The 24,136-nt window shown below is 41.5% G+C and overlaps 1 protein-coding gene across 5 annotated transcripts in view; it reads right to left on the minus strand.

The window, feature by feature from the left end:
- Positions 1-7,401: 7,401 nt before the first annotated feature.
- Positions 7,402-24,136, minus strand: part of SPTLC2 (serine palmitoyltransferase long chain base subunit 2) — a 131,893-nt gene continuing 115,158 nt past the window's right edge. For all 5 annotated transcript variants that reach the window (XM_058567441.1, XM_058567442.1, XM_058567440.1 and 2 more), the window contains exons 10-12: positions 16,670-16,805; positions 13,876-14,005; positions 7,402-8,628 (exon numbers count right to left, since the gene is read on the minus strand). In XM_058567441.1, the coding sequence (XP_058423424.1) occupies positions 8,509-8,628; positions 13,876-14,005; positions 16,670-16,805 (386 nt within the window). In that variant the 3' untranslated portion in view covers positions 7,402-8,508. The remainder of the gene's footprint in view (positions 8,629-13,875; positions 14,006-16,669; positions 16,806-24,136) is intronic.

The raw sequence follows: 24,136 nt of genomic DNA on the forward strand, positions 1-24,136 counted from the left end.
TAAAACTAGGAATCTGGGTTGAGCCAGAGTAAAACTCTCAGGGTACTGGACACAGTTCTGAGAAACCAGTGTGTGTGTGTGTGTGTGTTTGGGGGGGGGGTACCTACCTCACAGGTGTGAGGAGTAAATAAGAATCTATGTTAAGGATTTATATTAGGATGATCTATGTGAAGTTGACATTTTTTGGTCAAATACTGGCAATGTCATATGGTTCAGCCTAATAAGATGCTTGGTACATGGTAAACACACAAATATTAGCCAAAAGAAACCTAGCATTTGAACACATGCTACACCATATTGCTTTTACTGGACTAAATATTCAAGGCCACTTTGTTCTTTAGGAGTTTTTTTTTTTTTTTGGTAAAACTATTTTCACATCCAACGTAATATTTTGTTTTTTCATCAGACTTTTACACCTTTCACCAGATCAAACTAGGAGTTCAAAGATAGAGTTCATTCATTCACGTGTACCTGTCTCCAAGTCAGTCACTACCACTCTACTCTGAGCCCCTCTCGCCCTGACCTGGACAGCCACAATAGCGTCCTGATGGGTCCTGCTGTATCCACTCTTGTTTTCACTCCTTCCCCACATCATGCTGTTGGTTATCTTTTCTTTTTGTAATCTCATTCATTGAGATATAATTTACATACAATAAACACACCTATCTTCCTTGTACAGTTCAATGAGTTTTGACAAATGCGTACATCCAGAGAACCGCCCCCCCCCCCCCGATTATGATACAGAACTTTCTCATCACTCCGATTTCCTTCTGTGCACTGTAGGAAAACAATTAGGCTTCAGTGGAAAACAATGCATTACCGGGGCCGGCCCCATGGCTTAGCGGTTAAGTGCGTGCGCTCTGCTACTGGTGGCCCAGGTTCGGATCCCGGGCGTGCACCGACGCACCGCTTCTCCGGCCATGCTGAGGCCGCGTCCCACATACAGCAACTAGAAGGCTGTGCAGCTTTGACATGCAACTATCTGCTGGGGCTTTGGGGGGAAAAAAGAGGAGGATTAGCACAGATGTTAGCTCAGGGCTGATCTTCCTCACACACACACAAAAATAAATAAACTCATTGCTTTAAAAAAAAAAGAAAACAATGCATTATCTACATACAGTACATCTTTCAGTTATCTGATTCTAGTCATTCATTGTCTTTGGCTATTTCACAGCTTCGTAGGTTGTAAATAATAGCAAAGCAAAATAATTGTCTACAGAAATGCAAATTCTGTCCTGTTCTGTAGAGGTTCAATTGACCTCCCTCCCCCAGTGTGGAAGAAACCAGTTTTGCCTTTATTTGCACATTCATTTCAATATTCCTGATCTATAAGTGTTTTTCAATATCTCCTTTGAATTGGTTGTAATACCCTTACCAGTTTCCTCATTAAGGAATTAAATAAAATCTTTAACTCATGTTCATTTTTATATCTGTAAGAGAGTCATGATGTTACTGTTTTTTGAAAATTATCTTTTAACAGTCATTGTACAGTTAATTTCCACCTCCCCACCCTTGGCTCTTGGAACCACTGATCCGCTCTCTGTCACCAAAGGTTAGTTTTGCCTCTCTAGAATTTTGTGTCAATGCAATCATATTTGTGTATTCTTTGAGCATGTTTTTAAGATTCATCCGTTACGGCACCTGGTCCCTTTTTACCCGCCACCCGGAAAGCCAATCACCGAGACAACGAGGTTGCAGAGAGAGAGGGTTTAATCACAAGGCAGCCAAGTGAGGAAAACGGGAGAACAAGTCTCAAATCCCCCTTCCCTGAAAATAGGAACTGAGGGGTATTGATGGGGAAGGGGGCAAGGTGGTCTGAAATGATTTGAGGTGAGGAGAGGTGAGGTAATTGATGATCTGCGAGAGCAAGAGTAGTCATACCTCTTTCTTCTTGCCTCTTGGTAGAACACATGTTCACAGAATGGCGGCATTAGCATGCCCTGAGGGTGGGGTTCCAACCTCTTGCCAAAAGGGCCCAGCTGATGGGTTGGTGGTCTCAATCCGGCCTAAAGTGGACAAGGGGTTCAGTTCCTGAAAAAATAGCTCAAACACCCATTACCATGGTGACCCCGACTCCAGGGGGATGTTACCTATAGGAATCTAGTAGGAGTTAGACAGCATATTACCTAAACAGCACAATTAACAATGGGTAAGTTTATCATGCAGATTTAAGTCCTCATCTTCTGTTCTGATAAGTTTCTAGGTAAGGCCATCCCCCACTTCTTCCTGGTACAGGGAAGCAGATACCTTTACAGATGGAGATTTGCTTTTCAAATGTAAATGTGTCTCACAAAGGGTAACCCGAACTAAGAATGGGCTTAGCACAGACCCACTCAGACACCGGAGATGTCTATGGTGATGGCCTGTTCTGGGGGCAGGCCTCCCATCCCAAACTCTTTTGGTTAGTTAGTGGGGGTGGGGGCCAAAATGTCATTCAGGCAGAGACATATTTTGAATCGGCAAATTCCAATCCCTCATAGTTACCAGCTGCTTAATCATCATCAATAGCTGTTTGCTGGTTTCACATCAGTTGAAGGTATCAGTAATGTGTTCCTTTTCATTACTGAGTAGTATTCCATCACATGACCATTCTACAACTTGTTTATCCATTTGCTGTGATGGCATTTGAAGTGTCTCCAGTTGGAGGCTATTATGAATAAGGCAGCTATGAATATTCAAGTGCAAGTCCTTGTGTGGACATGCTTTCACTTCTCGAGTGAATGAAATTGCTCCCCCCAAAACTGCCAAATTGTTTTTTCAAAAAAATGGTTGTAGAATTTTGCATTCCCAATCTTTGCCAACACTTGGTATTGTAATTTTTTTTTTTTTCATGAGGAAGCTCAGCCCTGAGCTAACATTCAGGCCAATCCTCCTCTTTTTGCTGAGGAAGACTGGCCCTGGGCTAACATCTGTGCCCATCTTTCTCCACTTTATATGGGATGCCACCACAGCATAGCTTGACAAGCGGTGCCTTGGTGCGCGCCTGGAATCCAAACTGGCAAACCCTGGGCCGCCGAGGCAGAGCGTGTGCAGTTAACCACTGCGCCACCGAGCCAGCCCCTCTACATTTAATTTTTTGAGGCACCACCTCACCATTCTCCCCTTTGCTCACGGAGCATCAACCACACTTTCTTTCAGATCCTCCATTCCTTAGAAGAGTTTTCTCTATCACCTCTGACTAAACCAGATACTGGTTACAATCTTTGATCATGCTCTTTACTTCTCCTTCATTGCACTTAAGTTTGTAAAATATACATGTTCATGTGCTTATTTATTTACTAGGAAGTAGGAACGTATCTCTTTGTTTGCTGCTGTTATTGGTAATGTTCAGTGCAGTCCCTGGCATGGAAATAGCACTCAGTATTTATTGGCTGAATGAATAAAGGCAGACACAGCTTTCTGAATGTTTTATTGGTGGAAAACAATATATTTGCATGGGATGATTCTGAAGTCATCTCGAGAAGTTCCCTTCGGTTCTTAACATGCACTCTCAAAACTGACACACTTATCCCAACCTGCTATTGATAGCTTCACAGTCATCCAACAAAGTAAAAAAAAAATCACCTGGTAAAAAGGGAGACGGGGGTAAGGGACAAAGAAAGAGTGACATTTTAACACATGACTAAAATTTTTAAATTTTTATTTACATTCCCCTTTCCTCACTTTCTCAGATTACGTGAGCATTACAGCAACAGAGAGGGGTTATCACAGCACCTCTTGCAAATTCCAGTTTACAGGTTAATTGGTCAGTGGAAAAATACAGGCCAACAAAACAGATCTCAGCTTCCCACAAGCTATTTCTCTGTTCGTATTCTCTCTCTTCCCCCTTTCTGTTAACGTTAGCTACCTTTATACAGAGAGGGATCATCAAGACTGTGTGGGCACGCTGGCTGAATCGACACGGTGACTGCACCAGTATTCTGTGAAGAACCATCAAGGATGCTTTTCATCATTCCAACCATTGGTTCAACATCACTGAGTAACAAGACCTAATGTGAAAGGCAAAGACAAGCTACCACTCCACCCAAGTCAGTGACATGCCCCACACTCCACTGGAAGGCCTGGGCCAAGCGACCAAGCTTTGCACAAGAGACTTGAGAATTATATTGGGAAAAGCAGACTCTGACTTGGCTCAAGGCTCCTTGTGCACCGAAGAGTCCACTCACCACTGCAGACGGCAAGGAGGCAGGACACTGAGCACATCATCAGGGCACTGCTCGTTTTCACCTTTCATTCAACCTCCCCACAACTGCTCTAGAAGAGCAGAGCTTGGGGTATGCCTTCATTAAAAACACAGTAACTGGGGGGCCGGCCCGGTGGCGCAAGCGGTTAAGTGCGCGCGCTCCGCTGCGGCGGCCCGGGGTTCGCTGGTTCGGATCCCGGGCGCGCACCGACGCACTGCTTGGTAGGCCATGCTGTGGCGGCGTCCCATATAAAGTGGAGGAAGATGGGCACAGATGTTAGCCCAGGGCCCTCTTCCTCAGCAAAAAAAGAGGAGGATTGGCGGATGTTAGCTCAGGGCTGATCTCCTCACAAAAAAAAAAAAAAAAAAAAAAAAAAAAACACAGTAACTGCAGTTTAAGAGCAACTGCGTTCTCTAGGGTCAGTTTATTAGAACTCGTCATACCACAAAGAATCACAGTTGAAGGCCATTTACCGCGGGTACTATGTAGTAAACCAGACCCTGCCCACAGCTCCCCACACCGAGCCACTCCCAAGGGTGGACTGGGTATGTGATACCTCCAGACTCACCAGAGAAGACCAGAACAAACATTTTCAATAAGGGCTCACACCAGCCCCTCTGGTTTCCTCCCCAGAAAAGACTCAATCTATAGCAAAAGACCTCAGAAAACAGAAGTCACTGGAAAAGATAGAAGGGGCAACAACATTTTCTACACAATTAAAAGGCAAGGGATCACTGGCTAGTGCTAGGATTTCTTCTGTATGATAAGGCAGACGCCAGCCTTCTAATTTGGCTATCTGGGCACATGGCAATTGGCTAGGAGCCTGAACACAACATATCATGTGGATAAAGCTGAGGAGAGAATGGACATGCTTTTCTCCACATGGAAGGTATTCTGACTAACTGGCCTAATGGATGAAGAGGCCTTCTGGGCACTGAGCTTCCATGTTAAGCAGGGAGCAGCACGTCTCTAGGTTCTGGGGCTGCATTTAAGCAACAGCTGCTCAGGAGCCAGGAAGAACCCTGAGTTTCCTAACTGCTTCACAAGGCCTTTGGGCTCTGCTGCTTTCACCTGTGTGAAATGCTCAACAGTTCTTGATCTGCATGAAGGCACACAGTTAGAAGGAAACCCATTGCTCACCTCCCTTCTCTAACCACACAGGTTACAGCAGGTAGAGATTAAAACCCATTTTGGCTTGCCTAGAACACCAAGAAAGGAAAGACACACTGGGAATCAGGTCACAGCAATGCTTCATAGAAGAGAACCAGGAGACGGTCAATTGTATTCAACCTTCTCTAGGCGGTTTTGCCACATCCCTACACTTTCTTAAAAAACAAGGATTACCCAGATTACCACAGCCCTTAGTGGTCATGTGGGATATTTCTGTTCACCTTACACGACCACATGAGGAAGAAGCACGTCTGACCATCTGAAATCCTCACCCTATCATGAGAGTTTAAGATAGTGACTAAAGGACCAAGATGTTGAGTTCTTCTAACAAGCAAGCAGTACTTTGGGGTTCTGGAGACCAGAATGTCTTTTAAAGGGAAGAAATTTTCCAAAGCAATGCAAAAAGTTTAAGAAATGCTCCCAAGACCCTGCCCCTGAATGTTCTCCTTCAACACTGACTTGCTCTAGAACATACACCCCATTCTGGGGTAAAGCTTTCACAATAAAGGTGGGAGGAGAACCCACCACTGCCCCTGAATCCATTCTTGGTGTGTGATTTTGACGTGCCCTAGTTATCAATTTCTGGTTTCTGACGTGATCTGCAGAAAAAGGTCTTATAGACCTGAGGTGGATAAACGCAATGCCAAATAAAGAGAGGGATGGGAAGAAGTGATGAAGATTAGTCACAGCTCTCCTGACTGACTCCAGTGATCAGCTTTGGTGTAAGGGTTAGCTGGCACCATCAGGTTCTTTAATCAGGCTGTGTTAAACCATGTACTAAACAATACTTATCCCTCCCAGATTTCTACTCATTCCCAATGACTGTATTGACATACACTGGTATTTCCCCAAGTGCTTGGTTAAATATGATACATGTGATATGACTGGACCCTGGATTTATAGTACAGTTTCAAGAAGAGACAACCAGCATGTATAATGCTTGGTCCTCTAGAAAGTAGAGGTCCTGGATAGATCACAGTTTTGTCTCTTCAAAATAAACTTGTAACTTAACTACATTTATTCTGAATTAACTTTGCATTAGCAAAGTGATATATATATATTTTTAAATGCCCACACGAACTGACATTATAAATTGCAGTGACTTCATGCAAACCAAAATAACAAGACTAGCGGATAAGTTCATTGCTTACAGTTTGTGACTCCTGCAAACTCTACCCCATTAAATAGTAACAGCAGGGCAGAAGCTACCTGGTATTCTAATGGGTTCTATGGTGAGGAATTAGATGTGCAGGAAAGGTTAGCAATGTGTTTTATTTTACAGGACTCGTGACTTAGTTGCTACAATCTCTTTTTTTACTTCAACTTGTACATGCTAAATATAGTCCCTGCATCTCTACTTGGATCTTTTACTTACCCTTTTCTGTTCTTTAAAAAAGTAAAATAAAACCTTGGAATATTTTAAGGGCTTAAGACTCTCAGATGCTGAGAGCGACCAAAGATAAAACTTAAGACATGAAAACAAAACTTCACAAACGATAATATTGCTTACACCCTCCACAACATGGATCTGCACACACATACCACAGCTGATACAAGATGCCCAGGGGAATTTGGACTGAGAGTTTTTACCAATAAAAGCAGTGATTTCAAAAATAGAGACGTGCAAAACTACTTTCACTCAATGTTTTTCCATTCTGTTCCCAGTCCTTCCCCTATAATACTTGATGGCTACCAAAAGATAAGCTGATCTTGGGTATAATAAAGTCAAAAGTTTTCTTCACTTAAGCTTTGGTCAACAGAAAAAAAGAACTTTAACATGGTGATTTTCATTTGTTCTTTGGTCAAGCAGCATAAAGCTCTCTGAAAGAAGTCCCCTTACATGGTACGAAACCAGAGCCAAAATAGAGGATCCCAGTTTAGCAAAGAGATACGTGTTCAGAACTCCTCCAGAAAAAAAAAAGATAATGGAAAGAGAGGGAGACCTTAAGACCCAGACGCCAAGTTAGAATCATCTTAGGATATCAAGAATTAAAGAGAACTAGCACTCAAGACGAGTTATATTTAAATAGGTCAGCTTCTAAAGAGGGTAAGTTAACAACTTTAATCCTTAAATAGGAACGTGACAAATCATTTCTGAGCAGAGGATTTACCAACATTTTCCTTTATCAGTTTAAATCCTAATCTGGACCCAGACCCAGGCAGAGGCCATCATAATTTTGAAAAGTAGAAAGCAATAAGAACCATACCACGGACATTCTGCAGGTAGTCATCAACTGTTCCACACTGCCCGCCCCGCCCCGCCCGCTCACCTGAGCAGGAGTGCATGGCCCTGCACTGAGCAGCTCTGTACACAGAACGGTGAGGTGGGAGAGTCAGCTTCACCACAGAGGTCTGACCAGGGTGGGATGTGGGTGCTTTTAAAATAATTTACATGTTTTAAATAGGGGGTGGGAGTCCTGGCTTAGAGCTTGGGAAGAACCCAGAAATGGGACAAACCCTCAGATGGTGACCATTATGAAGAAATATTTGATGGTGAAGGAAGAAATCAATCTGGTGACCAGAACAAAATGGAACAAGACCAAGCCTCGGGAGGCACCCGGCCAGGGGGAGTTAAACAAAGAGGGGGAATTTCAGCCATGCGAGAGTTTACTGTTTTTCTTAAATGGCTAAACTTGAGACTAAACTTAACACTTTGGGTGATTCCTTGACTGGTTCACTAAGGAGTCCAAGGTTGGTGACCTCTGAGACCTGGACTGGAAGTAAGTGGAAGGCACTTGCTCCCTAGGCAGGGGGACACACGAGTCTCAAGGTTGCAGTGCCAGGGCCAGCAGGAGCTTTTGATGGGCCCCAGTCTGCGAGGTGGCTGAGAGAGGGTAATGGCCTGTGTGGTTAGACCGAGTTGGGCTAGGGTCAGCATGATTTCACAATTATCAGATAAAACTTTTTTTTAATGGACAAAAAAGCAAAGCGAGACACTTCTTTCTTTAAAGGTGAAATGGAGCAAGGGAAGAGTATGAAGCAGTTTTCTACTATTTACAAAATGCCATTTTGAGTCGAGGTGGCCACCATCAGTAGTTGAGGGCGTGTCTTTCACATGAGATGGCCACAGAAGTGTTGTTCCTGGAACTGGCTCAGAAAGGGCACACACTGTCCTGGGTGAGGGAGAGTTCCTCTAAGGGAGCACCAAAAAGGCTCAGTCTTCTGTTTCTTCATACGTAGTCTCGTCAAAAGGCCTGTCCAGTAGAGGTACCAACCGATGACGAGAATACTTCAGCTGCAATAGGTCCCCAACCTCATCTATCTCCTTTAAAGCCTAAAATATAGAAGACAGGGCAGAGGTTAGTTAGCCAGCAGGATGCAGGCATGCCTGGAGCCTTATTTTTCTAAAATGATCATGGCAAGGTTACCCTTTTGATGGGACTGTTCACGTCTTGCGCACTTACTCTGCTCGGACTACAGTACAGCTGTGCGCTGAGCTGCTCTTTGAGCAAGGCCGTCAGGCGGATCATGCATAATGGGTTGTGAATAGCAGGCATGCAGGATAAAGGGTATAATTCATCAAAGTAGGATATGCTTGGTTGAAAAAGGAATACGCACCCAAACTTGCCAGGCGGGCTATAATTTGTCGTCTCCCCCTTTTTACTTCAGTACTTGCTCTTTCTATTATCACACTACCAGAAAATGAATGAGAAGTCTGCGCTGAGATGCTTCCTAGATGCAAGATGAAGAGAGTCCCCAGAGTGGGCTGCTGCGCAGACTTAGTGAGAAAAAGTGGAAGCCGCTAGGAGAATACCCTTGGGAGGTAACGGACTGAGTGTGGAGAAGGGAGCAAGGGAAGCGCAGAGCCGGGATTTAAACTCCAAAATCCTAACCTTGAGATATTACCTTGTCTTCCCATCAAAACTCTAATTATCTCTGTATAACTTTCTTTCTCTTCTGTAAAACTTGCTCTTGTATTTTTCAAAGAAAATGTAAGTTTCTTATAAAAAATTCAAACACTAGGACAAGTTATGAAATGAAGTCTCTTTCTGATTGCTACACTAGTCCTACCTGGTAGAGGTAATCCATGTATGTTTTCTTATATGTATTAAACTATAACATACATACAGCAAAGTACATGAATCATAGTCAGTTCACAGAGTTAACCTTTCCAAAAAGTAGCACACAGAAGTCAGAACAGAGGATCCCAATATAAGAAAGAGATATATATTCAGAATTTCTCAGAAAAAATTTAATGGAAGGAAAAGGAAACTCTAAGCCCCAGATACCTCTCAGAGAAATCCAAGGAAAACAGCAAAAATTTTGGACTCCTTAGGTTCTAAGTCTTTCTAATAAAAGCACCCAGCACAGGTCACAGAATGCAGTTTTCAATTCCTGGCAGCTTTGCAGCCCTGCTACTCACTCCCCAAGCACCTGTGGATGTTACCTGGTGGGTCTAATAACAAATCTGGAGTGAATGGGCCTCAGCTTTGGAGACAATGGCTCCATCTATGACACCATCTCATTAGACTGAGACGGTGACACGGGCAGTAGAAGCCCTGTAACTGAGTGTGACTCTCCAAATTTCCACCACATCCTATCAATCTTCTGTCTACTCTTTTGGCTATAACTCCATATGAAAAGGCACACCTTCTATTTCAGAAAAGGGAATCAGTTGATTATTAGTAAAAAGACTCATTTACCTGTTACTAAATTTAACTTTTAAAAATCAGTATTTGTAGAGAGAAAAAACCACCAATAAATAGTATTCCTTATTTATTTTAGCATTAGAAAAAAATATTCTCCACTCCAAATATGAAAAATACAAAAAGCAAATAAGAGCTGGACTTCAATATGCTATCAGAACAGTGGTACCTTTGAGAAGCGATTTAATTGAAAGCTCCATATGGAAACAATTTAAGATTGAATTTCAGCTGAGAGAAACCATTAACCATTTATTCCCCTGACCTCTGATATAGGACTTATTAATTTAAAACAACACATGACTTATTAAAATCACGAAGTATAGGACATTTATGAACTTTGACTTCAGAAGAATCTAATATTTTTTCAATGTAAAAAGAAAATGAATAGGGACAGAAAAAACCCCACAGTAGCCCAAAGGGATCTAGATTACAAGATTTCCTCATCTCATAACAAATATTTCAGATGAAAAGGTTTTATTTACATAAAAGATAAAATTGTAACTAGAAACTGCTGGCCATTATGTGGGGTTACCTGGTTAAATTAGGAATAAGGAACCATTACAAGTATCAGCATTTGTTAGCAAATAGTCTATACTAAACTTCTGGATCACAGGGTAAGATGGGTTCTCAGGAAAAAAAAAAATGTTAATTATAGGGGTGAGTATGGTCCTTGCATAAGAGAATATTCTAGGACAGCTATGCCCCTGAGCCAATAACAGCTTTACTGAGATACAACTCACGTGCCACAAAATTTATCTTTTTAAAGTGTATAATTCAGTGCTGCTTAACATATTCACAGAGTTGGAGAACTTTTATCACTATTCAGTTTTAAAGCGTTATCACCTCAAAAAAGAAACCCCATACCCATAACTTCATTCCTCCCTCCCCACAGGCCCTGACAACCACCAATCTATTTTCTGACTCTATGGATTTGCCTATTCTGGACATTTCATAAAAATGTGGTCTTTTGTGTCTGGCTTCTTTCACTTAGCACAATGTTTTCAAGGTTCATCCATGTTGTAAGGGTCCAACTGCATTCTTTTGCATGTGGTTATCCAGTTGTCCAGCACCATTTGTTGAAAAGACTGTCCTTTCCCCATTAACTAATCTTGGCTCCCTTACTGAAAATCAATTGGCCAAAGATGCTTGGGTTTATTTTGGACTCTCAATTCTATTCCATTGGTCTATATGTCTATCTTTATGCTAGTACCCCACTGTTTTAATTACTGCAGCTTTGTAGTAAGTTTTAAAATCAGGAAGTTTAAATCCTCCAACTTTGATTTTCTTTCTCAATACTGTTTTGGCTCTCTGGGTCCCCTTACAGTTCCATATGAATTTGAGGACCAGCTTTTCCATTTCTGTAAAAAAGGCCATTGGAATTTTGATAGGGATTGCACCGGATCTATAGATCTCACTGTACTGCCATCTGAACAGTATTAAATCTTCCAATCCGTGAACATGGGATGTCTTTCCATTTATTTAAGTCTTCTTTCATTTCTTTCAGCAATATTTTCATGGTTTTCAGTATGCAAGTCTTTCACCTCCTTGGTTAAATTTATTCCTAAGTATTTTATTCTTTTGGATGGTACTGTAAATGAAATTTTCTTAATTTCCTTTTCATTTGTTCATTGCTGGTGTATAGAAACATTAATTTTTGTGTGTTGATCTTTTACTCTGCAACTTTGCCAAATATGTTTATTAGCTCTAGCAAGTTGTTTTCTTCTTTGCAGATTTTGTGGCATTTTCTACATATTGAATCATATCACAGGGTCCATTACTAAATGAAAATTCATTTGTATCTCATAATGTTCATGTTTAGTCCCATAAAACATCATAAGACAAAATGACTTCAACAAACCTATGGTTTCAAAAAAATGCACTTTATGCTTAAAAAAACTAAATGTAGGGGCCGGCCCGGTGGCGCAAGTGGTTGGGTGCGCGCACTCCGCTGCGGCGGCCTGGGGTTCGCTGGTTCGGATCCTGGGCGCGCACCGACGCACTGCTTTGGCAAGCCATGCTGTGGCGGCGTCCCATATAAAGTGGAGGAGGATGGGCACGGATGTTGCCCAGGGCCGTCTTCCTCGGCAAAAAAAGAGGAGGATTGGCGGATGTTAGCACAGGGCTGATCTCCTCACAAAAAAAAAAAAAAAAAAAAAAAAAAAAAAAAAAAAAAAAAAAACAACTAAATGCAAGGCAAATAAAACTCTCAAATGGATCTTATGAAAAGGATTAGAATTCTCAATTGGCAAACATGTTTGTTGGCAACAGAAATCTAACTTAGACATCCTGGTTACATCTAAATTCTTTCACAAATGTGTACAGTTCTCAGGAGTCAAAGTTGCTGTTAGAAAACATAGTGCATTACTATAGCTACCGCTTATAGTGACACAGATAATTTTTTAAAAGGCATGTCAAAACTCCTAAACATCCAAACAGAGTAGAATGGAAGAGAAGCTGATATTACTAGGTTAAAAAAAAAATAATCAATGCAGAAATTCACCAGTATGAGTTTTGAGAAATGGGAAAATCTATTGAAAAACAAAATCTGAAAGGCATAATCAAAATAAAGAAAAAGAAAAACAAAGATACAATGTCAATAAACTGAATCGAATTTCACAGTGTCAGAATGTGATTAAAATACACTCAGAAATTTTGCTATGTAGAAATAGGGAAGAAAAATCAGTCTTCAGCTGTTCAGAAATATAAAATGTCAATTAAATTGTTATAATGAACTTTTTTTTTTTTAATTTTTGTTTATTTATTTTATCCCCCAAAGCCCCAGTAGATAGTTGTATGTCATAGCTGCACATCCTTCTAGCTGCTGTATGTGGGACGCGGCCTCAGCATGGCCGGAGAAGTGGTGCGTCTGTGCGCGCCCAGGATCCGAACCCCGGGCCACCAGCAGCAGAGCGTGCGCACTTAACCGCCAAGCCACGGGGCCGGCCCTATAATGAACTTTTAAAAATACGCATTCATAATAGTATTCTTTAAGATTAGTAGGTCTCCAATGAATTAGTGGATATTTCTAGCAACTAATTTTTTGCAAATATCATGTTGTAGAGCTCTACAAACTCCCAGAAAGCAATACTTAAGTTTGAATTCCTAGGTGTGAAATAATAGCACATTAAGAGAACATCTAAAGATGAGAATGTATTCAGAGACTCTAAATAATTAAACTCAGCAATAACTATGAGCCCCCACTATGTGCCTGGCACTGTGGTGGGTCCTCGGGACACAGAATGAGCAAAACAGACTCATTCCCCAACCTCAAGATTTATCTAACGGAGAAGATTGCCATTCAATAACTAGAGGTGTGAAGAACTTACTAAGGGGGAATCTTAAGATTCCAAGCAAACGTCAAGCAAGAGGGTTTAGGAATAGTCTTGAGCATGTTTCCTTTAAGTGGAGATAGGAAGGATGAGTAGGAGTCAGCCAGGCAAAGGGGAGCGAAGGCTCAAGAGAGAAAACTCTACAGACAGAACAACATACAAGAAAGCTTAGAGTAGAAACAGCTGGAGTAGAAAGCGAACTGCACAGATGTAGAGGCCACAATGAGGGAGAGTGGAACAAGATGAAGCCAGAAAATTCCCCAGAGCCCTGATCGTGCAGGGTCTGGTGGGCGATGCTAACGGTTTTGCAGTTCTTTTGTAAATAGCGATGTTTTAGGCAGCACTGCATACTCCCTCCTCTATTTTACCAGCAAATATCTCAGGTGCTCAAAGAACATCAGGATCAACAGATGATTAATTTCACCAGATATACAGGCCTTCTTCTTTTTTTTTTTGTTGTGAGGAAGCTCAGCCCTGAGCTAACATCTAATGCTAGGCCTTCTTAGTGTAAGGTATATTTATATCAAAGTGCAACTGTCTACTCACAGTATCAAGTATTTCTTTGGTATGAGCTGCTGACAGGCAAAACCTGGCTCTGGACTCAATAATTGGGGTAGCAGGGAATCCCACCACAACCACACCAATATTCCGCTTCAGCATCTCCCGTCCGAAGGCGCTGCAAAGGGAGAACAAGGAAAAGAAACAGGAAGAGTCATAAAGCACGCAGTACAGAGCCCTGTGCTCCCGAATGATTTAAACTCGCAGGCCATACAGGCACTGGAGACTTCTATTAGGAATTCCCTCTCACTTCTTTTAAAGTTAAAACTGACAACTCACAAAGACTGCTTTTATTCAACCCTAAAGTGGTCTTCTCCCAAGTGGTTTCCTTCACAAAGGTGAAAGAGTATAGTTGGCAGAGACCAATTTTTAATAGAGCTTGCCTAAAGTAATTTGCAATTGTAGCCTTAAACTGTCCCTGACATGTAACAGCGGTTCAGAATGAACTGGAGTTTAAAACCTGGTCCTTGAAATGTTAGGCTTGGCAGTTTAAAAAATTCTTAAGATTAAGGACGCAGAGGATCTGCTGTAACATGGACCTCTTTATGCTGGCAGAATGGCCGACCAACATTAGCCCTCCAGACCAGGCATTTCTTTGATCAACTTGGGTGTCAAGCTGTCTCTGGAATTCAGGGTTTCCTTTGGTGTCTTTGAGGCCAGCTCAGCCCCAGGCTTCAGCTGATTACCCAGACTACACAATTCTTATTTAACACCCCACCCCAAGCCAAACTGGTGGCAGGTGACCTTACTCCACATCTGTATCTTGTCTAAATAACACAATTCTAACTTGCATGTAAATTGTATTTAATAAATTATGTTGTTGTTCGTCTTTTCCTATCGTTGACCTACCTTATTCAGTTTTGACTTTTCCTTTAGCTGTTTAAAGCATTTGTTTGAGAATAAAAAATCTCACAGGTTTTAGTTACATTAGGAGCCAATTACGTTAGCACCAGCCTCTCCGCACTCCCTCCAGTACCAGCACATCGTCTTCAACGTACTTCCTTTGTGTCAGGATGAGCCTGAGTACCCTGCATCTTCAGCACATGCTCCCAAACTGCCTAGTGCTTTATTCCAATTCTGCCTCATCCTCTCTAAATCTTAATTATAATGTACACAGTCAGCTTAACTGTATAGAACAGATTAGACACAGTCCTCCAGACCGGATAACTCTTCAAGTTCATTTATGATAATTCCATTTAAAGAAGAATGAGGAAAATCTACACCTTCGCTTGGGTTCATTTCCACCATCCTCTCTGAAGGCCATAATGCCAACTGCCCGTAGACTCCCTGTGGAAAACCCAACTCTTCTTTTTCCCTCAGTGAGCACCTTTTCCCAATTTCCCCCCTACTATCTTTGAAATCACCGTACTTCCAAGTTCTCCAATTTAATTTTCCCTCCTATATTCACTTTAACAAACATTTACTGAGTGCCCTCTGATGCCAGCAACAGGTGGGCAGTGGGGATTCAAAGATGAATAAAAATATTTGCTCCTTGGGGCTGGTGGTGTAGTGGTTTAAGTTTGCATGCTCTGCTTCAGTAGCCCAGGGTTTGTGGGTTCAAATCCCGAGAGCAGACCTACACATTACTCATCAAGCCACGCTGTGGTAGCATCAGACATACAAAATAGAACAAGATGGTACAGACATTACCTCAGGGACAATCTTCCTCAAGCAAAAAGAGGAAGATTGGCAATGGATGTTAGCTCAGGGCCAATCTTCCTCAGCAAAAAAGAGAAAAATTTGCTCCTTTAATGAGTTCAATTAAACCTGAGAAATGATCCTTATCCAATTTTATATTTAAGATCTAGCCAAAACTCACAAACCTGAAAAGATGTGTCTTTCTTACTGAGCCTATACTAAAGCAGATGACTCCTTTATTTTACATCTCTGGTGCAATTTTGCACATGACTATTTTGCAAATAATTCTATTTGTTCACTTCATATTTGCTTTTCAAATGTTTTCTGGTTTTGTTATACATCTGGACTTCTCAAATACCTTGAAAGCTATTCTGGGGCAAGGCTTTCCATTATATACACCTTGCACAAGCCAAAGCAGCTGGTGTAATCTGCATGTCTGGTAACTGAGCAGTAACACACCCCGACCTCGTGGCTCACTGCTCCCCCTTGGGCACTGCACTTCAGCTCCACTCACCTCCTTGCTGTTCTTCCATCAGCTAAGCCTGTTCCTGTGTTACGGCCTTTTCACAGAAGCTTCTTTCTCCAAGTGCCTAACTCTCAGCTCCCTCAAGCTCAGCCGTCATCTCCCCACTGAGGCTCACCCTGACCACCCCATTGAATACTGCAATCTGCCTGCCCACAGGGCACTCTCAACCCCCGATGTCCTGCTCTGGTTTTTCCCATAGCACTCAACACCTTCTATCGTATTACATCATCTATTTATTTATTACGGTTGTCTGACTCTTGCCCCTCTAGAACATAAGCTCCACGAGGACAGGGATTTTTATTTTTGTGATTTGTTTACTGATCTGTCTCAATGCCCTAGAAGAGTGCATTAAACTCAAATGTTTGTTTACAGAAAGACTAACAAGTTAACATATTTTACAAATTACAAAATAGTACTAGTTTTACTATTACAAAGTAGTACTATTTACTATTTACAAAATTAAACATTTACTATTTAATCTATGGCATATCTAGCAAATGAAGGTTAACATAATGAGGCCAAAACAATTTTCCCTGACAAAATACACAAGCCTGAGCCTCACATCACGGAAACCTTAAGTCTAATGAGAGACCCATTGTAATCTGCAAAAAAAGGTACCCAATTTTGGCTGGCATGTAGAGCATCAAAGGCACCACTGGAGAATCTTCATTTCCATAGATGATGAAGCCCATTTCTTTCAGACGTCTCCTGAAATACCTGGTGTTTTCTGCTAACTGCTGTATACACTCTTTGCCTGGAAAATCATGGGGAGGGAAACAAAATAATACTGAGAAAAAAGGAGTAGAAAAAGACAGCAATCTCCTCTGTCTCCATTCTATCAATCAGTCTTATGTCTTGTTTCTTCCATTCCCACATAAAATATTTTTGCAGAGCAAAGTGTATGGACTATAAGTAAAAACAAATATATATTGCATTGTATTCTGTCATACGAGGTGTGGATAGCAGATTTAATAACATACAAAATAAAGTTTAACAACAAATATTTCCATGGCACAAGAGCATCCTCAAACATTTTCATCAATACCATCTCATTTAACAGTCTACCACCCCTTTACAGTAGGTAGGATGTTTATTACTATCTTCATTTTATAGATTAGAAGATTCTCCCAAAGGTAATGACTGGCCTACAGGCACACAGTAACGAGTGGCACAGCTGAGACCAGAATCTAGGTTTCTCAATTTCAATACTCATTCCAACTAACTATGGTGCAAATAATTTTACACATAAGACACAGATAGAGCCAGTTAGAGCCCCAAATTTCCCTCTTAAGGGTCTGATTTTATGTTACCATTTCCCTAAAACTTCTACCAGACAGCAACAGCATATCCATAATAATGTAAAGTCTTATTTTTCACCCTACTTGGTTCACCTTCCATAAAACACAAATGGATTAAAACATACGTTTCTCTAACTGCTAACTAACTACATATTTGGCCTGGTTTTGACATCATGGTAGGTCAATCAAAACAGATGTCCCAACAATTGTTCTGTTACAGAGAGCAAGCATAAATTCAGAAGACCACGAGCCAGCCCTGACGGCCTAGTGGTTCAAGTCCCACACTCCCATGGCTTCAGGGGCCTGGGTTTGGTTCCCAGGCGCAGAACCACACCACCCGTCTGTCAGCTGCCATGCTGTGGCGGCAGCTCACATAGAAGAACCAGAAGGACTTACAACTAGGATATACAACCACGCACTGGGGCTTTGGGGAGGAAAAGAAAAAAAAAAATCAGCTCGCAAAGGGTTAAGAACTGTTTCAGGGTCTTCTCAACCACAAATACAAATAGGAAACGGTTGCAGTCATTTTCTGACATAGATTAGAAAGCCAGCAAATCCATATTTAAAAAAATATAAACATCATACAGTTCAAAAGATAAATTAATCAATCAGAAATACAGATGGCTAACAAATGTCCTTAGAATTAGAACACTAACATACCTGTCATTGATGGGAAACTACTCTGGATAAGGTTGCTGCAAATAACCCTAAATTAATACTCTTGTTTTTTTTTTTTTTTTTCTGTGAGGAAGATCAGCCCTGAGCTAACATCTATTGCCAATCCTCCTCCTTCCCCCCACCCCCCAAAGCCCCAGTAGATAGTTGTATGTCACAGTTGCACATCCTTCTAGTTGCTGTATGTGGGATGTGGCCTCAGCATGGCCGGAGAAGCGGTGCGACGGTGCGCGCCTGGGATCCAAACCCAGGCTGCCGGTAGCGGAGCACGCGCACTTAACCATCAAGCCACGGGGCTGGCCCTCCAAATTAATGCTCTTTATGTAAATAATTTCAAGTTGACCAGAGAATAGCACTCAAGCTTAGGTTAGTGTGAACAATGAAGTACATCACTTAAGTTATGACATATGTCTTACAAATAATAAAGCAGACATTGAAGTGTGTCATATTTAAGTACACTGAGAATTGATTAGCCATGTATCCTAATTTTTTCCTAAAAATACCAACACGTGCTTATTCTACATTTAGCAGAGACTTCCGCTTCGGGCCATGATAGAAGACCAGGGACCTTGGGCCAGCCCCGTGGCTTAGCGGTTAAGTGCGCGCGCTCCGCTACTGGCGGCCCGGGTTCAGATCCCGGGCGCGCACCGACGCACCACTTCTCCGGCCATGCTGAGGCCGCGTCCCACATACAGCAACTAGAAGAATGTGCAACTACGACATGCAACTATCTACTGGGGCTTTCAGGGCGGGGGCGGGAAGGAGGAGGATTTGACAATAGATGTCAGTTCAGAGCCAGTCTTCCTCAGCAAAAACAAAAAGAGGAGGATTAGCACGGATCTTAGCTCAGGGCTGATCTCCCTCAGAAAAAAAAAAAAAAATGCTATTATGAGTATGCTCCATACACTCAGAAAGGTAAGGGAAATAAGACGAAGAGAGAAAATACACAGAAACAATTGATACATGCAACAATGCAGATGAAGCTCAAAAGCATTATGTAAATAAGCCAGACACAAAAGACTGTATATTGTGTGAATTCATTTATAGGAAATTCTAAAAAAGACATAATTATAGCCACAGAAAACAGATAAATGGTTGCAGGGAATGGAGAGACAACTGACAGCAAAGGGGTATGAGGGAACTTTGTGGGGGTAACAAAAATATTCTACACCTTGACTGTGGTATGCTTACATGACTATATACATTTGTCAAAACTCACGGAATTATACACTTAAAATTGATGAATTTTGGGGCTGCCCCGGCAGCATAGTGGTTAAGTTTGCACGCTCCACTTCGGTGGCCCAGAGTTCACGGGTTCGGACCCGGGTGTGGACCTACACACCGCTTATATCAAGCCATGCTGTGGCAGGCGTCCCACATAAAGTAAAGAAGATGGGCACGGATATTAGCCCAGGGCCAATCTTCCTCAGCAAAAAAAGAGGAAGATTGGCAACAGGTGTTAGCTCAGGGCTAATCTTCCTCACACACACACACAAAAAAACTGATGAATTTTATTGTATATAAATAATACCTCATTAAAGATGGTTTTTAAAAAATTGATATTTGCATATTACTGTACATTAATTTTTCCAGCACCCACTTTATTATTTTGCAACTTTCTACCTTTTTCTTATCACAAACCAATCAGCTTCTGTTAAAAAAATTTTTCTCGGGCCGGCCCTGTGGCTTAGTGTGCGCGCTCTGCTGCTGGCAGCCTGGGTTCGGATCCTGGGTGCGCACCGACGCACCGCTTCTCCGGCCATGCTGAGGCCACGTCCCACATACAGCAACTAGAAGGATGTGCAACTATGACATACAACTATCTACTGGGGCTTTGGGGGAAAAAATAAATTAAAAAAATTATAAAAAAAAAATTTTTCTCATTCCAAGAATATCAAGAAAAATTATCAAGGAAACGAAGAAATGTTGACATTTAGACCCTAACTTTTCTACTAATTGCTATGTCATTCTAGGCAAGTGTTATTTAACGAAAGAAATAGAAATCTCAAGTCTCACCATTGTCATCTGTTCTGACAAGAAGAGTCCCAGAAGGAAACACATCTAAATAACACATATACAACTTGAAGATACTGGGAATAGGCACTTAAAATCCCCAACTTAGGGGCCGGCCCGGTGGCGTAGTGGTTAGGTTCACACGCTCTGCTTCGGCAGCCCGGGGTTCGCAGATTGAGATCCCGGGCGTGGACCGATGCATCGCTTGTCGAGCCATGCTGTGGCGGCATCCCATATAAAGTAGAGGAAGATGGGCATGGATGTTAGCCCAGGGGCCAATCTTCCTCAGCAAAAAAAGAGGAGGATTGGCAGAGGATGTTAGCTCAGGACTGATCTTCCTCATACACACACACAAATCTCCAACTTATGTATCCTTATTATTGCTGAATAGTATTCCTTTGTAAAGATATACCACAATTTATCCATTCACATGTTAATGAACATCAGAGTTGAGATTATCAACCTTCATTTTGACAGCTGTAAAGCTCAGATTATACAGAATTCTCTCCTTCATATAGATTTAAGCATCCTAGTCACACTCAAACAAGGGAAGAATTACTAAAATTAGCAATTAATAGCTCGATTTCATTTGATCCTAACTTTGGATGAATATGGTAAAAGGATGTACTATTTACACTTTACCCATAAAGAAACAGGTCTGCAGATGTTAAGTTACTTTTTCTAAGGCCTTTCATTCAGTAGGAGGCAGATCAAGGTTTTCTGACTTCAGTTCAGTGCTTTTTCTTCTACACCATACCAAGAAACTATGTACTTTAAACTTTAAAGCATTTAACCCTTTACTGGGTAACAATATCTGTATCTTATTTTTAAAACGGTACTCATTGGGCCGGCCCCGTGGCTTAGCCGTTAAGTGCACGCGCTCTGCTACTGGTGGCCCGGGCTCGGATCCCGGGCGTGCACCGACACACCGCTTCTCCAGCCATGCTGAGGCCACGTCCTACATACAGCAACTAAAAGGATATGCAACTATGACATACAGCTATCTACTGGGGCTTTGGGGAAAAAAAGGAGGAGGATTGGCAATAGATGTTAGCTCAGAGCCGGTCTTCCTCAGCAAAAAGAGGAGGATTAGCACAGATGTTAGCTCAGGGCTGATCTTCCACACAAAAAAAATAAACAAATAAAATAGAATAAAATAAAACGGTACTCATTGGCAAATGAGTGGGGAAGGGATGAATGGGTGAAGGAGCCCAAGGAGACACAGGGCAAACATGAGACAAGTGAAAAGTAGTTCTTCCAACACACTCATCTTAAAGAGTCAACTGCAATCCTCCCTGGTGAGCAGAGGAATAAGGACTGAGCGGACGAGTCAGGAGCAGTGCTAGAGAAAGAAGTCAACTAAATTAGAAGTGGCGGTCAGAGTGAATCACAGAGGTAAGTGGTCTGTTTATCTTGTTTCAACTACGAGGCTGAAACATGAAACTGCCAATATTTGACTATTTTCGACCTAAAAAGGGCAATTTCTTGTGGTTCAACCTAATAATTTCAAAGATGATAGCAGGAAAAGCAGCCAAATAACTGCAGACAAATCAGTGAGCTTGGGCATTTAAACATATTGGAAAGTAGTTATCCCTTAGTCTTGAGGTGATACTGAATTTTAAAGACAACGCAGTTACCCATTTTGAATTAAATTACTATATAAAATACCAGTTAATATTAATGCAAGAAGCATAATTGCTATTTAAGTCTAATCTGCTAGCTCAGTTCTAAGGCGTTTTCTTACTGCAGAATTGCAGCAAGTATCTGGTTTCAAACATAAATCTTTACTTTTGAGGGTGGTAAAAAGCATAAAAGCAATTTGGAGAAAACCTTTGTACTGACTCTCTTGAACTTTACAAATGAACCTCACTGTGTGGCTGTCCTTTTGGACTTCTTCAATATGCTTTGTTAAAATTTAGAATTTGTTAGAAACCATTTTTAGAACCTCTTCAATAAAAATCTACAGCTCGGCATGAAAGAGAAAAGTAAACACGTGTGTAGTTCATTTAATTTCTCAGAAAATGTAGCAGGTAACTTTAATTAAGGTCATTAATGGATATGAAGGATCAATAGGTTGTGACGGCATCATTAGATTTAACTCTTTTGAGGAAAGAGAAAGCCTAAAAAGGGTGAAGGATGTGGGTGGAAAGAGTATTACAATTATCTACTATTGATAACCACTATATATTGATAATTCGAATCACTTTTACAAAACAGAATTAGATTTAGAGAGCTATATTTATTAACCATTGCCAAAGAGATTTTGAAGCTGTACCAACTGCATTCCAGTCTTTTTCTTTTTTTCTAATTTATTTATTTATTTATTTTTCCCCCAAAGCCCCAGTGGATAGTTGTATGTCACAGCTGCACATCCTTCTAGTTGCTGCATGTGGGACGCGGCCTCAGCATGGCTGGAGCTGCAGTGCGTTGGTGCGCGCCCGGGATCCGAACCCTGGTCGCCAGCAGCGGAGCGCGCACACTTAACCGCTAAGCCACGGGGCCGGCCCCAGTCTTTTTCAAAGAGAATATTTTTTTTTTTTTTTTGTGAGGGAGATCAGCCCTGAGCTAACATCCGTGCCAATCCTCCTCTTTTTTTTTTTTTTTTTGGTGAGGAAGACCGGCTCTGAGCCAACATCCACTGCCAATCCTCCTCCTTTCTCTCTCCCCAAAGCCCCCCAGTAGATAGCTGTACGCCACAGTTGCACATCCTTCTAGTTGCTGCATGTGGGACACGGCCCCAGCATTGCCAGAGAAGCAGTGCATCAGTGCGCACCCGGGATCCGAACCCGGGCCGCCAGCAGCGGAGCGCGTGCACCTAACCGCCAAGCCACCGGGCCAGCCCTCAAAGAGAATATTTTTATCAAGTCTTAATCCAGATTTCTCAAGATTATCAGCCATGTAATCTTAAGGTTTGAAGCAATTACTGTATTATTACTCAAATAAAATTTCATAAGCCCACCCAGAAAGGTATCAATCAGAACAGATAATGTTCTATGAGCTACAAATTTTCTGAAGTCTCAGGACTGGTTAAAAAACCAGGATAGCATCTATGTATAAAGAAAGAGACACAAAAGGCAGCAGACACTTTGTCTTAAATGGCTCTGGTGCTAACCACTCAGAACTTACGCTTCAAAGAATACAGCATGTACTTACCTGCTTAAATAGCAATATAATTTTCAACTTAGCTGATGAGCTTTTATTTAACTTATAATCAATAAAATGTGTTTGAGTCTGCAACTTCCTAAATAACATTTCCGGTGTTAACTGAAATATTTGAAAATAAAGGACAGAAATAAAAATGATGTTCAGCCAGAGTTGATCTCCTAACTCACATTATACCCCATTACACAGCTCCTAATCTTCTAAATTTTTAAATTTTATTTATTTATTTATTTTTTCCCCCAAAGCCCCAGTAGATAGTTGTATGTCATAGCTGCACATCCTTCTAGTTGCTGTATGTGGGACACGGCCTCAGCATGGCCAGAGAAGCGGTGCGTCAGTGCGCGGCTGGGATCCGAACCCCGGCTGCCAGTAGCGGAGAGCGCACACTCAACTGCTAAGCCACGGGGCCGGCCCAACTCCTAATCTTCTTAGATTTCCTGGATATGCTGATACAATCTGCCTTCCTGGGAAAAATAAAATAAAATTACTGCTACTCCCCACACTTACACTTTCCAAATAATTACAATGGGCTGGGAGAATTTGAAATTGAAGAACTTCTTCCCCCTCCCTGCGTCTTCTTCAAGGTCACAATCTCAAAGATGAAGAGTTTTCTTAGTTTAGGGTCCCCCAAGCAGAATGACAGCCCTAAGAATGGATTCAGTTAGTTTTCAGCAGTAACTAGGTGTTAAGTGACATAAGGTAGGATAAAACATGGAAAAATACAACCCATGACCTTGGTCTAATTTATACTATCCAAAACATTACATTGTGGATATTTCACATAGTATCTCTTTAATTTAATACTTTATGTCTAAGAATTGAACTTAACTATCAATCTTTTAGTTTAAAAGGTCTTATTTTTGCTATTTGTAAGGTTATTTTTTCTAATATTTTACTTTGGATTATACTGCAGAGTGAAAAGGAACATGTTTCACTC

Source organism: Diceros bicornis, chromosome 24, assembly GCF_020826845.1.
Source record: "Diceros bicornis minor isolate mBicDic1 chromosome 24, mDicBic1.mat.cur, whole genome shotgun sequence".
In the NCBI taxonomy this organism is placed as follows: domain Eukaryota; kingdom Metazoa; phylum Chordata; class Mammalia; order Perissodactyla; family Rhinocerotidae; genus Diceros; species Diceros bicornis.